Below are 15,473 nucleotides of genomic sequence, written 5' to 3'. Positions count from 1 at the left end.
CCTTCTTTGGTGCTGGTTTAAGGACAATAACCCCATTAATCAATCCTTTTGCACAGCAGCCTATTCATGTATGGCCTGGCAAACAATTGGTCCCCATCTTTATTGTGTCTGTCTTAAATAGATACATCAGCCTGAGCCTAGCCATCCATCCCTAAGAAGCATCCTTAATCTTTACAAAGGACTGGAGGACAAAATAAAACAGAACAAGGCGGATTATTATTTTGTTTTTTTTGTATAAAATATTTTATTATGAAACTATTGTGTAAAAAAAACACACATTTGTTATGCAGGACCTTTGTAAGTTTGTAATAAAACAGTAAGAAAAGGCAGTGGTGTAAGGTTCCAAAAGGCAGCATCGAAACAACGGACCACTATTTTGCTTGTTTGGACAATAGCTGCATAAACTTTGTTCACTGTGAACATTGTTTAATAACACAATTAATACATTATCAAAAGTTTCTATAAAGTAAGACACATCGGTGCTAAAGTACATCTGGAGGAATTTCAACCCCACCTTAAAGGAGTGTCCTTTCACATCACCACATACAAAATGGCAGTTGCAAGGTAATTATAGCAGGGACGGGCAGCCTTGGCATCCCCAGCTTGTGCTGAACTGCATCCCCCATGATGCTTGATATGACCCTCTGGTCCTGGACAAACAAAGCTACTTTAACTAATTGATGCACACTGTCCAATAGTATGTATCATTAGTCTAAGACACTACACCTGCTTTGATTGGCCAGTTTCTGCCCACATGACCAGAACTGGCCAGTCAGAGCAGTGTAGTCAGAGCAATAGTACGCAACAGTAGTGTCTTTGACTACTGATGCGTACTGTTGCACAGTGCACATCAGGTGGTAAGTGAAGCGGTGTGGCCATCTATGATTGTACAGGACTGGAGGGTCACTTTAAGCTACATTGTGGATGCAGTTCACCAGAGGCCAGAGCTCCACAGGGTGACTATCACTGAAATATATAGACTACAAGTCTAAATATGCAGAGGTAATAAGCATTACATAATAATGTATCAAGATATACATGTTTTTATAACATTTGTACAAAACTTCTATAAATCTCTCTCTTATATACAAAAATAGCTTAATACATCCCAAACATCTGGGATACATAGAAATAGATTTTTATAATAAAAAAAAAATCACAAAAAGATTGGAAGCATTTTAGATGAAAGTGGTATAAAAATAGTAGTAGAGGATTCTTTGAATATCAGCATAGGTTGAATGCAACAAACTCCACAATTCAAGATCCTGGAACTAAGATGATCCGTGAACATACTGTAGGTTTGTCTCTTAAGGGCTTAAAATGTAGATTTTTTGGGGAAGCCCTTGCTTGTTCTTAGGATCATTCAGCCAAGAAATGATCTTGGTTGTGTGAGGAGGATGGTGTAGGCTCCACCACCCACATCCTACCACAAGTCTGAGTCTCTGTTCATCCTGTAGACCCAGCTGGAGTGCAATGTAGTGCTTCAGTGTTCTTAGAGGGGGCTGGTAGCTCCCATGTGCTTCACTTTCTCTATCTGAGCAGAAAGCTGAACTTGTGATCTGAGCAACAGTCCTGAAATACAAAGAAGGAGATCAGTTACTCATTCAGACAAGGGCAAGACAGAACATCAAAGCAAGGGTTACACATTAATGTCTTTATTGTCACCAGCAGAAGAACAGGACCAGAGTGGAGGACATAGCCTACCATTTAACCTGTGCAAGATCTGGACAAGACAGTAGTGGGATAAGGATGATAATGTGGGGGAGGCATTACCAAGTGTAGGGACTAGTAGTATAATTCTGCAAGTGCAATGAGTGAGATGATGGAGAAGACAACTCACCTACTCCTTAAAGCTCAGAACCAGGTGGTAAAGTCTAGCAGGTCTTGTTCCTCTGGACTCAGGGGGTCATAGGACCCTTCATCGGAAGAGTAGGAGGAGACAGGGGACCCTGCCATAGAGTTCATATCGTGCCCATAGTTGGGTGAGATGGTGGGTGACAGCACTCCGGACTGGAAGGCAGCGCTGACAGCGTCATGTTCGTCCAGCAGCTGCTGCAGCGCTCTGATGTACTCCACCGCTGAGCGCAGCGTCTCCACTTTGCTCATCTTCTTGTTGGCAGCGCCATTGGGCACATGCTCCCGCAAGGTGGCAAAGCCCAGGTTGACCAGCTTGACCCTGTTCCTCTCCCGCTCGTTCCTCCGGGCTACGGCTGCTGGCTGCTGCTGGGGCAGGCTGTAACCAAAGCCGTTGAAGTTGAGTCTCCTCTTGCATCTCATGAGTTCCGGAGAGGACGAGCGCTGCCTCTTCATCTGCTTTGGCAGGGACTTGGAGTTGGGCTGCCCTGCGTCCCCCGGACTGAGAGACAAACTCTGGGCATAGTAGCAGGCTGGCTGCAGGAAGGGCTGGCTGGAGCCGCTCTCTGCCTTGGCAGTGGCGTCCATGTGGCTGGCAGTGAGTGTCCGGGCAGCGGGGGAGACTCGTGTCACTCGCGTGTGTGTCGGGCAGCTCCGTGCCGCACGTTCCCTGGATCAGCGCTCAGTGCTGGGGTCGCCCGGACGCCGCCGCCTTTTCAATGGGCACAAGCTGGACGTGCGCGCCTGGCCCCGCCCCGCTCCCCGGGCTCCATTCTCCCGGCTCTGTTGTTCCAGTGCGTGCGCCTGACGCGTGCCGCTCCGAGTCCTGAATAAACAGCTCCTGACACTGAGGGACGGGCAGCCGCTGCCAGCTGTACCACTCACTGCGGCGGCCCCACAGCCAGGGCACCGGCCTGTCACTGTACCACACGTCTACCTGCTATTATACTGGACGTCCCCCATCATTATACCACTGCCCACCTGTCACTGCACCTCATATCCCCATCATTATACCACTTTCCACCTGTCACTGTACCCCATATCCACCATCATTATACCACTGCCCACCTGTCACTGCACCTCATATCCCCCATCATTATACCACTGCCCACCTGTCACTGCACCCCATATCCACCATCATTATACCACTACCCACCTGTCACTGCACCTCATATCCCCCATCATTATACCACTACCCACCTGTCACTGCACCATATATCCCCATCATTATACCTCTGCCCACCTGTCACTGTACCTTATATCCCCCATCATTATACCACTGCCCACCTGTCACTGCACCTCATATCCCCATCATTATACCACTTTCCACCTGTCACTGTACCCCATATCCACCATCATTATACCACTACCCACCTTTCACTGCACCTCATATCCCCTATCATTATACCACTACCCACCTGTCACTGTACCTTATATCCCCATAATTATACCTCATTATACCACTGCCCACTTGTCACTGCACATCATATCCTCATCATTATACCTCTGCCCACCTGTCACTGTACCTTATATCCCCCATCATTATACCACTGCCTACCTGCCACTGCACCTCATATCCCCCATCATTATACCACTGCTCACCTGTCACTGTACCTTATATCCCATTATTATACCACTGCCCACCTGTCACTGTACCTTATATTCCCATCATTATACCACTGCACCTCATATCCCCCATCATTATATCACTGCCCATCTGTCACTGTACCTTATATCCCCATCATTATACCACTGCCCACCTGTCACTGGTCCTCATATCCCCCATCATTAGATCCACTGCCCACCTGTCACTGTACGTTATATCCCCACTATATACCACTGCCCACCTGTTACTGTACCTTATATCCCCATCCTTACACCACTGCCCACCTGTCACTGTTCCTCATATCCCCCATCATTATACCACTGCCCACCTGTCACTGTACCTTATATCCCCATTATTATACCACTGACCACCTGTCACTGTACCTCATATCCCCCAACATTATACCACTGCCCACCTGTAACTGTACCTCATATCCCCATCATTATACCACTGCCCACCTGTCACTGTACCTTATATCCCCACTATATACCACTCCCCACCTGTTACTGCACCTTATATCCCCATCCTTACACCACTGGCCACCTGTGACTGTACCCCATATTCCCCAACATTATACCACTGTCCACGGGTCACTGTACCTCATATCCACACCATTACACCACTGTCCACCTGTCACCGTAATTCATATTCCCCATCATTATATGACTTCCCACCAGTCACTGTACCTTATATTCCTTTCATTACACCACTGCCAACCTGTCACTGTACCTCATATCCCCACCATTACACCACTGTCCACCTGTGACTGTACCTTATATCCCCATCACTTTACCACTGCCCACCTGTCACTGGATCTCATATCCTCCATCATTATACCACTGCCCACCTGTAACTGTACCTCGTATCCCCATCAATCTACCACTGTTAGTGTACCTCATAATCCTATCATTACACCACTGTCCACCTGTCACTAAACCTTATAACCCTAATCATTACACCACTGTTCACCCTTCACTGTACCCCATATCCCTATCATTATACCACTGCCCACCTGCCACTGTACCTCATATCCCCAATCATTACACCACAGCCCACCTGTCACTGTACCTCATATCCCCACAATTACACCACCGCCCACCTGTCACTTTACCCCATATCCCTATTATTATACAACTGCCCACCTGTCACTGTACCTTATATTCCCATTATTATACCACTGACCACGTCACTGTACCTCATTTCCCCATCATTATACCACTCCCCACCTGTTACTGCACCTCATATCCCCATCATTATACCACTGCCCACCTGTCACTGTACCTCATCCCCCATCATTATACCACTGCCCACCTGTCACTGTACCTTATATGCCCACTATATACCACTGCCCACCTGTTACTGCACCTTATATCCCCATCCTTACACCACTGCCCACCTGTCACTGTACCTCATATCCCCACCATTACACCACTGTCCACCTGTCACTGAACCTTATATCCCCATCACTATACCACTGCTCACTTGTCACTGTATCTCATATCCCCCATCATTATACCACTGCCCACCTGTAACTGTACCTCATATCCCCCATCATTATACCACTGCCCACCTGTCACTGTTCCTCGTATCCCTATCAATCTACCACTGTTAGGGTACCTCATAATCATATCATTACACCACTGTCCACCTGTCACTACACCTTATAACCCTAATCATTACACCACTGTTCACCCTTTACTATACCCCATATCCCTATCATTATACCACTGCCCACCTGCCACTGTACCTCATATCCCCAATTATTACACCACAGCCCACCTGTCACTGTACCTCATATCCCCACAATTATATCACTGCCCACCTGTCACTTTACCCCATATCCCTATTATTATACAACTGCCCACTTGTCATTGTACCTCATATCCTCATCATTATACCACTGTCCAACTGTCACTGTACCTCATATTCCCCATTATTGCACCATTATCTACCTGTCACTGTACCTAATATTCCACATCATTATACCAGTATCCACCTATCACTAAACCTCATATCCCTATCATTATACCACTGTCCACCTGTCACTGTATCTCATATCTCCCATCATTACACCACTGCCCACCAGTCACTGTACCTCATATCCCCATCATTATACCACTATCCACCTGCTACCGTATCTCATATCTCCATGATTACACAATTGTCAACCTGTCACTATCCCCCATTATTATACCATTATCCATCTGTCACTAAACCCCATAACCCCCATCATTATATCACTGTTCATCTGTTACTGTACCTCCTATCCCTATGATTATACCACTGTCCACCTGTCACTGTACCTCATAGCCCCCATCATGGCACCATTGTCCACCTGGTACTGTATTTCATATCTTCATCACTATACCAATATCCATCTGTCAATGTACCTCAAATTCCCCACCATTATACCAGTTTCCACCTGTTACTGTACCTCATATCCCCCATCATTAAACCACTGTCCACCTGCCACTGTACCTCATATCCCTATTATTTTACCACTGTCCACCTGTCACTGCACCTCATATTCCCAATCATAACACCATTGTCCACCTGTCCCTAAACCTCACATCCCCCATCATTATACCACTGTTCACCTGTCACTATAACTTATATTCCCATCATTGTACAAGTGTCCACCTGTCACCACTGTACCTTATATCTCCCATCATTATACCAGTAACCACCTATCACTGTACCTCATATCCCCAATCATTACATCACTGTCCACCTGTCATTGTACCTCATATCCCCCGTTATTATACCAGTATTCACCTATCACTGAACCTCATATCCCAACATTACATCACTGCCCACCTGTCACTGTACCTCATATTCCCCATTATTATACCACTATCTACCTGTCACTGTACCTCATATCCTCCATCATTAAAACCACTGCCCTCCTGTCACTGTGCCTCATAACCCCATTATTACACCACTGTCCACCTGTCATGGTACTTTATATCCCCATCATTATACCACTATCTACCTGTCATGGTACTTCATATTCCAATCATTATACCACCATCTATCTGTCGCTGTACCCTATATCCTCCATCATTATTTCACTGTCCGCCTGTAACTGTAACTTATATCCACCCATGTTGTACCACACGTCTACCTGCTATTATACTACACGTCCCTGTAATTATACAACTATCTACCTAATACTGTGCATTATATACCCCATCATTATATCTCATATCCACCTGCCATTACACTACATGTCCTCCATCATTATTCCACTGTCCACCTGTCACTGTACCTCATGCCCCCCATCATAGAATAGTAGATTTGGAAGGGACCTCCAGGGTCATTGGGTCCAACCCCCAGCTCAATGCAGGATTTACTAAATCATCCTATACAGATGTCTGTTCAGACTCTGTTTGAAGACTTTCATTGAAGGAGAACTCACCACCTCCTGTGGTAACCTGTTCCACTCATTCATCACCCTCACTGTCAGAAAGTTTTTTTTTAATAATATCTAATCTGTGTCTCCTCCCTTTAATTAAGTTTAATCCCTTTGCTTCTAGTCTTTCCTTGTACAAATAACAATAGGGCTGATCCCTCTGCGCTGTGACAGCCCTTCAGATATTTGTAGACAGCTATTAAGTTTTCTTTCAGCCTTCTTTTTTGCAAGCTAAACATTCCCAGATCCTTTAACCGTTCCTCATAGGACATGATTTGCAGACCGCTCACCATCTTGGTAACTCTTCTCTGAACTTGCTCCAGTTTGTCTATGTCTTTTTTAAAGTGGGGTGCCCAGAACCTTTGTGAAAAAAGGTATTAAAGTTTACATCACCTCCCTTTTGCCACATCTACCCGTATAATAAAAAAATCTAAATCATAAAACAAAAATATATATTTGGTATCGCCGCGTTCGTAAAAGTCTGATCTATCAAAGTAGCGCCGTATTTACGCTGCATGGTGAACATCGTCCAAAAAAAAATACAGAACGCCAGAAATGCACTTTTTCAGTCACCCTGTCTCCCAGAAAAAATGCAAATATGTATTCCGAAATGGTACCAACGTAAACTACAGGATATATCGCAAGAGCAGGTGGACAGTGGTATAATAATGGTTATAAAAAATCATAACTCCTTTATTTATCCATCGATGTCGGTGTATGAGGGCTTGTTTTTTGCAGGACGAGTTGTATTTTTAAATGGTACTATTTAAAGTAAAACTTTAAAAAAATTCTAAGTGGAGTAAAATGAAAAAAAAAAACGACATTCTGCCATCTTTTAGTGTGTTGTGTTTCTAAGGCGTACAAATGGCAACAAAAATGACATGATGCCTTTATTCTATGGGTCAGTACAATTACTACAATACCAAACTTGTATAGTTTTTTTGGTTTTTTTTGCTGTACTCCTTTTTTTTGTTTTTAGACATGTAATTTTTTAAAATTATTTTCTGTCGCCATCTCCTGCGCAATAACTTTTTTATGTTTACGGCAACGTAGTTGTGTGAGGGCTCATTTCTAGCGAGACATTCTGTAGTTTATGCTGGTACCATTTCGGAATACATATGACTTTTTATTGCATTTTTTCTGTGAGACAGGGTGACTGAAAAAGTGCATTTCTGGCATTCTTTATTTATATTTTTCGGACTATGTTCACTGTGCGGAGTAAATAATGCACTACTTTGATAGATCTGATACCAAATATGTATTTTTGTTTTATGATTCAAATTTTTTATTATAGATATGGCAAAAGGTGAATGATTTAAACTTTTAATACTTTTTTTCGCGATTAGTAAAACTTTATTGGTCTTATTGTTACTTTTTTTTTTGCCCCCCCCTCCCCCAGGGACCAAAACTAGCGATGCTTTGATCGTTCCTGCAGTAAGATGTAATGCCATAGCATTACATCATCCTGCAATCTACAGGTGGTCTATTAACCCTTTTCAATCCAATTTTGGATTCAGGGTTTCCTAAAAGTCTTTCTCTTTTTGCTGTTATGCAACAGTGCCATCTGCTGGCTAAAGCCAGTGTTTGCGCCAGAGAGGCTCCGACAGCAGAGTGGCTGGCAATAGAAGGTAAGAATACCCACTCGGACGTCTTCTGACATTGGAGCTGTACAAGCTCCAATCAGAATGTAGGAAGACATCAGACAGTGGATTGGAAAGGGTTAAGCCACCCCACAGGAATGGCTTGATAGACAGTCTGCTAAATGAGCCTTGGGGCATTTTAGAAGGCTCCTGGCTGCCATGACACCCGCTTGTCTCCCTGCGATCTCATCACTGAGGGGCGTACGGGCTCGGGGGATTTAAATACCCGCGATCTTTCTTCATACATACCCCGATGCTGCATGACATAAATGTACGTCTTATAGCGGGAAGGAGTTAAAGTCTAGGAAAGAGAAACCCGTGTTCTGGATGGATAGCACGCGCAATCTTTTGACTCCTTCTGTGGCTGCGCCTACCACAAATTGTTCACGCAGCTTCTGATCTGCTCCTATCGCTACTGCTGGATTTGTGTGGATCATGGCCTTCATGTCTTCTCGGAGCATTTCTTGTGATTTCTGTCTTCTGTTAAAGAAATGTTGTTTTACTCTGGATGCAGTGCTGGTCTCAAAGATGTTCTGCTGTCTCTCAAAAATCTGATCCACCGTCTTCCTATGTTCTCTAGGCCATGATTTGACCTCTCTAGCTGCAGTGCCTTCTAATTGGCCCACCAACATGTCCAGCTTTTGTTCATTAGTGAGAGGGCTCAGCTGGTATAGGACTTTCATCTTCTGCTTGAACTTGCTGAGTTGATATTGTTCTCCATTATATCTAGGCAGCCAAGGGCTCCCAGGTAATATGGCATGGTAAATGGCATTATGGGGGATGGAGTAGGGACCTTTGCTCCAGTGCTGATTTACTGTTCATTGTGACTTGAATCTCACATTTTGTTTTATTGACTTCAAGCAGAGGCACTACCCACAAAATGGCTGAAGTTTAAATTTGAAATAACAGTTGCATGTAATTTAGACCAGTGTTCCCCAACTCCAGTCCTCAGGGACCGCCAACAGGTCATGTTTTCAGGATCACCTCAGTATTGCACAGGTGATGTAATTATTGTCAGTGCCTCAGACATTGCCACAGGTGTTCTTACTATAGGATATCCTGAAAACATGACCTGTTGATGGTCCCTGAGGACTGGAGTTGGGGACCCCTGATTTAGACGATGTGATCACTTGAAATGACAGTTATAAATAATTATTTGATGAGATCACTTGCAATGGCAGTTGTAAGATCACAGAGGATTTAATCCTGTTCGTAGACGTCACTAAGCACTATGGTGGGCTTTTTAGTGGATAATTGATTTTATTTAGTTTGGACTCCAGTGCCCCTTGATAGTAGTGAGTAGTGAGGTGCTGAATAACACACGGAGCTAGATATTTTGCTTAACTTGTAGTAAATACTGTGTTATGATTCAATCAGACAGGGAGATGAGGTAATTTTCTTCATCACATACAATGAGTAACAAATGACATACAATTTGCAACAGTGAAGATACTTGTGTCTAACACATTTATATACTGGGAGCTTACTCTGAATTTCTTTTCTCCATCCCTCTTCATATTTACATCTCTTTATTTCTTTAACTCCCTCTCTTCATCTCAGCTCTCTCTCTTATCTTTCCTCTACTCACTGTCACAGCTGACTCTCCTTCCCTGTTCCTCAATGTTTCTCTGATTCTTCTGTTTATTTCTTGTTTCTCTCCAGCTTCTCTCTTTTCTTCTCCCCGACTTCTCACTGGCTTCTCCCTTTCTTCTCTCTTTTCCCTGGCTTCTCTCTTGCTGCACTCCTTTTGTCATGCTCTATATCGCCTCTGTCACCTGACCAGTCTATCTGCAGCCAATCACAACCTATTTGGTTGCTAGGCTACCTGCATCATCTGTGCAAAATTACTCTGATTAAACCCCATAGGGCCGTTTATTATACACAGCTAAACAGCGCTATGTAGTGCCATTTTTCAGGCCACTACACTACGACATTGCAAGATATGATGATGATTATCCATTCAGTCTCATGCAACCTTCAGTCACTCTATAGATTAATGATCTCCACACATTCCTGTCTTTCACGGCTTCTTTTTTTTAGTTCGGTGATTGACATGTTCGTGGTGGCCTTGATTGTATCTAGCCATCTTGTTCTTTGTTGTCCTGATCTTCTCTTTCCACTGACTCTGCCAAGTATCAGTACTGTTTCCAGTGAGTTTCCACGCATAACGTGTCAAATAAAAGAGAGCCGCTGTTTGATAATTTTGCCCTCTAGTGGTATTTTCGGTTTGGCGCGATCTAACACTACCTTGTTAGTTGTAATAGCGGTCCAAGGCATCCGTAGCATTCTCCTCCAGCACCAGAGTTCAAACGCATCAATTTTCCTTCTGTCTGTTTTCCTGAGTGTCCAACTTTCACAACCATGCGTTGTTATGGGAAAGACGATTGCAATGACCAGTCTGGTTTTTGTTATAATGTTAATATATTTGCTTTTCCAGATCTTTTCCATTCCTTGCATTGCATTCCTACCAAGTGTAATCCGTCTCTTGATCTCAGGTCCAGATTGCCCGTTGCAATCGATTTTGGATCCCAGGAAGATGAAATCTTGGACCAACTCGACTTCTTCATTGTTAATTTTTATGTTCACTGTACCGTTGCTTACCGTGGTCATGACTTTCGTTTTCTAGCTGTTGGGATACAGTCCCATGTGTTCGCTTTCCTTTTGCACTCGTTGGATAAGGTATTCCAGGTCCCTTTCACTTTCCGCAAGCAGGGTGGTATCATCTGCATATTGGAGGTTGTTGACATTTCTGCCACCGATTTTGACTCTGATTTCTGATTTGTCCAGATCGGATCGCCTCATGATCGTTTCTGCGTACAGATTGAAAAGGACTGGTGATAGAATGCAGCCTTGCCATACACCTTTCTAAACTCCAAACCAATCCATGTTTCCATAGGCTGTCCTGATTGTTGCTTCACTTTACATCATTTGATATTTTCAGTTGCTGTCAGTGCTCACAATCTATATTCACCTATTATATTAGTATGGTTTTGGAGTGTGGAAGAAAAGCCACACAAACACAGTGAGAACATGCAAACTCGAAGCAGATGCTGTCCTGGATCAGATTTAAACATAGGACCTCGGTGCCACAAAGCAACAGTGCTAACCTCTGAGCCACATCCCCACCACCAATAATGTTAAGGGGTATTATTAACCCCTTCCCGCTGCAGGGCGTAAGTTTACGTCCTGCCAGCCTGGTACTTCCCGCAACAGGACGTAAACTTACGTCCTGGAGATAGCGCGGGATCACATATGATCCCGTGCTATCCCGCAGCGGGAGCCGGCTGTCAGTCACAGCTGGCGTCCCGCTGCAACATCTATCTATCTACTTAGATCGTGGCAGGGAAAGAGTTCACAGAGGGAGCGCGCTCCTTCTGTGTCTGCGGCTGGTCATCGCGATAACATCGCGAGAGCTCGACCTGTCGCCATGGTAACAGGACGCCAGACACTGGCGTCCTGTATTGCCTATGCCTAGGATCGCTGTATAAGCGATAAGGCATGGGAGAGCAGTAGCTCTGCCATGCCTTATGACAGCGATTATCAGGGCAGTGGTTAAAGTCCCTCAGAGGGACACAAACAGTGTAAACAAAACAAAGGTTAAAAAAATGAATTAAAAAAATGTAAAAAAAGAGTAAAAAAACATTTTTTTATGCTTTTTCTCAGATTAGCATAAAAAAGGGTAAAAAAAAATAAAACCCCACATATTTGGTATTGTCGCATCCGTAACGACATGTACAATAAGTTGCACATGCTTTTGACTGTGCACGGAAAAAAACGCTAAAAAAAACGCCAAAAAACTGAGGCAAAATGCTAATTTTTAGCATTTTGCCTCACTAAAAACGCAATAAAAGTGATCAAAAAAGCCATATGTACCCCAAAATGATACCAGTAAAAACGACAGCTCGTCTCGCAAAAAATAAGCCCTCACGGAGCGCCGTACATAAAAAAATAAAAAAATTGCAGGACTTTAAATGCAGCGATTTAGAATAGAAAAAAGATTTCCAAAAAAAAGGGGTTTTATTGCAGAAAAGTGGGAAAACCTAAAAAAAATGTAAGAATTTTGGTATCGTTGTAACCGTACCGGTCCGCAGAAAAAATGGAATGTCTCATTTATGCTGCATGATTAACGCTGTAAAAAAAAAAAAAAAAAATCTATGGCAGAATTGATGCGTTTTCTCTCCCTGCTATCATTAAAAAAAAATAAAAAAATTTTACATATAGTCTATGTACCCAAAAGTGGCACCGATAAAAACTACAGTTCGCCACGCAAAAACAAGCCCTTATACGGCCGCGTCGACGGAAAAATAAAAAAGTTATGACTTTTGATAAACGGAGAAGAAAATCGGCCAAAAATTGTTGCGTCCTTAAGCCCAAAATAGGCCGTGTCATGAAGGGGTTAAAGGTTCAATTCAAACAAAATCAAACCAGTCAGACTGAACTTTTCAAAAGGTCACTCAACACTATCAGTGAAAGTAGCAATATAGGAAACTTAACTTCTGGCAACAGCAATCCACAGCAGTTGTCACTGTGTCACACAATCATATTAGTGGAGTACACCCACCGTTACATATTATATGCAATACTGTGTAAATGTTTTAGACAGGTGTGGAATAAATGCTGTAAAGTAAGAATGCTTTCAAAATATTATTGTCTCCAAATTTATTCTGCAGCAGGATAACAACCCCAAACATACAGTCAATGTTATTAAAGGGGTTGTCCCGCGGCAGCAAGTGGGTCTATACACTTCTGTATGGCCATATTAATGCACTTTGTAATGTACATTGTGCATTAATTATGAGCCATACAGAAGTTATAAAAAGTTTTATACTTACCTGCTCCGTTGCTGGCGTCCTCGTTCCCATGGAGCCGACTAATTTTCGCCCTCCGATGGCCAAATTAGCCGCGCTTGCGCAGTCTGGGTCTTCTTCTTTTCTGAATGGGGCTCCGTGTAGCTCCGTGTAGCTCCGCCCCGTCACGTGCCGATTCCAGCCAATCAGGAGGCTGGAATCGGCAATGGACCGCACAGAAGCCCTGCGGTCCATGGAGACAGAGGATCCCGGCGGCCATCTTCAGCAGGTGAGTATGAAGACGCCGGACCGCCGGGATTCAGGTAAGCGCTGTGCGGGTTGTTTTTTTAACCCCTGCATCGGGGTTGTCTCGCGCCGAACGGGGGGGGGGGGGGTTTAAAAAAAAAAAAAAAAACGTTTCGGCGCGGGACAACCCCTTTAACAACTATCTTCAGCATGAAGAAGAACAAGGAGTCCTGGAAGTGATGATATGGCTCCTCAGAGCCCTGATCTCAGCATCATCCAGTCAATCTGTGAAGAGACAGAAGTACTTGAGCAAGCTACATCAACAGACGAGCTGTGGTTAGTTCTCCAAGATGTTTGAAAGAACCTCTCTGCCAAGTTCTAGGCAAAAGGTGGACACACCAAATATTGATTTTATTTACATTTCTCTTTTGTTCATTCACTTTACATTTTGTTAATTTACCAGAAAATTATTAATTAGATAGATATGAGATAGATATGAGATAGATAGATAGATAGATAGATAGATAGATAGATAGATAGATATGAGAGAGAGAGATAGAAAGATAGATATGAGATAGATAGATAGATATGAGATAGATAGAAGATAGATAGATAGATAGATAGATAGATAGATATGAGATAGATGGATAGATAGATAGATGGATAGATATGAGATAGATAGATATGAGATATATAGATAGATAGATATGAGATAGATGGATAGATAGATAGATAGATAGATATGAGATAGATGGATAGATAGATAGATAGATAGATAGATAGATAGATATGAGATAGATAGATAGAATCACAGGTCTCAATTTGTAAGAAGAGGTGGAGTTGAAAATGTGATATTGGGTGACCTGTGCCCTCTGCACCTGTCTCCTCCACAGTGCCCAGATAGATTATAGGGTAGGGGAAGAAGTATAAAGGCTGCCGGCCCATTAGTCACACACGATCTGTGATCAAGCAGCCGAGTGCTGGCAGTGTCGCCAGTCTGAGCAGCATATCAAGATAGGAGCTGACTTATCAGGAGATCACCCTGTGCCTGACCATGAGCTGTCAGTCTGATGTGTGACATTACAGTTGGGTTCCCCGCCTCCCTACTGCATGTCACACAGCAGCAGGTCTTCATGGGATAACCCCTGCACTGCCGGCTGTGCCTATTGCCTCTGTCATTCAGAGGACACAAGAATCTGTCTATGTATCTATCTATCTCATATCTATCTATCTATCTCCTATCTCATATCTATCTATCTATCTATCTATCTCATATCTATCTATCTATCTATCTCCTATCTCATATCTATCTATCTATCTATCTATCTATCTATCTATCTATCTATCTATCTATCTATCTATCTATCTATCTATCTCATATCTATCTATCTCATATCTATCTATCTATATCATTCTCATATCTATCTATATCTATCTCATAACTATCTATCTCATATCTATCTCTCTATCTCTCTATCTCATATCTATCTCTCTATCTATCTCATATAATCTTTGTATTTCCACGCCTGTTTCATACAAAATTTATTTAAGAGAATCTCACACAAAAGTTCAAGGATAGAAGTATATAAATTTGTTACTTTTCCTAACATATATAAATATAAGCAACAAACTCTTATAACAGAGTGTCTGCTATGCATTTAAATGACCCCCTTTGGTCCTGGGGATAAAATTTGCTCAGGGATTGGAGGGGGGGCGAGGAGTAATATTACTTTTGGTGCTCTCCTTTCCACTTTTCTGCCACAGGTCCTTTGGTTCCCAGACATTATTCCTCTCCTACCAAGTGACACTGTGCATCGGAAGTCAGAAATACTTTTGGTTTGGCCAGCGCAGCTTACATGAGTAGTGGTGGCTGATCTAAATGAAGCATGTAATATTTTAGACTACCAATGCACTACCAATATGTATTG

At 43.2% G+C, this 15,473-nt stretch overlaps 1 protein-coding gene across 1 annotated transcript; it reads right to left on the bottom strand.

The window, feature by feature from the left end:
• Positions 1-296: 296 nt before the first annotated feature.
• Positions 297-2,540, bottom strand: ASCL1 (achaete-scute family bHLH transcription factor 1). The gene is made up of 2 exons (XM_066589854.1): positions 1,841-2,540; positions 297-1,572 (listed from the first exon to the last, which is right to left on the bottom strand). Exon 1 carries the CDS (start codon positions 2,440-2,442, stop codon positions 1,855-1,857), a length of 588 nt encoding a protein of 195 aa, XP_066445951.1. The 5' UTR covers positions 2,443-2,540; the 3' UTR covers positions 297-1,572; positions 1,841-1,854.
• Between the last annotated feature and the right edge of the window lie 12,933 nt (positions 2,541-15,473).

Source organism: Eleutherodactylus coqui, chromosome 2 (genome assembly GCF_035609145.1).
Source record: "Eleutherodactylus coqui strain aEleCoq1 chromosome 2, aEleCoq1.hap1, whole genome shotgun sequence".
Classification (NCBI taxonomy): Eukaryota; Metazoa; Chordata; class Amphibia; order Anura; family Eleutherodactylidae; genus Eleutherodactylus; species Eleutherodactylus coqui.
This window is presented reverse-complemented; position numbering and strand designations above follow the sequence as displayed.

Coding starts and splice junctions, on each gene's coding strand:
- ASCL1 (XM_066589854.1), bottom strand. CDS start 2,442: ATGGACGCCACTGCCAAGGCAGAGAGCGGCTCCAGCCAGCCCTTCCTG.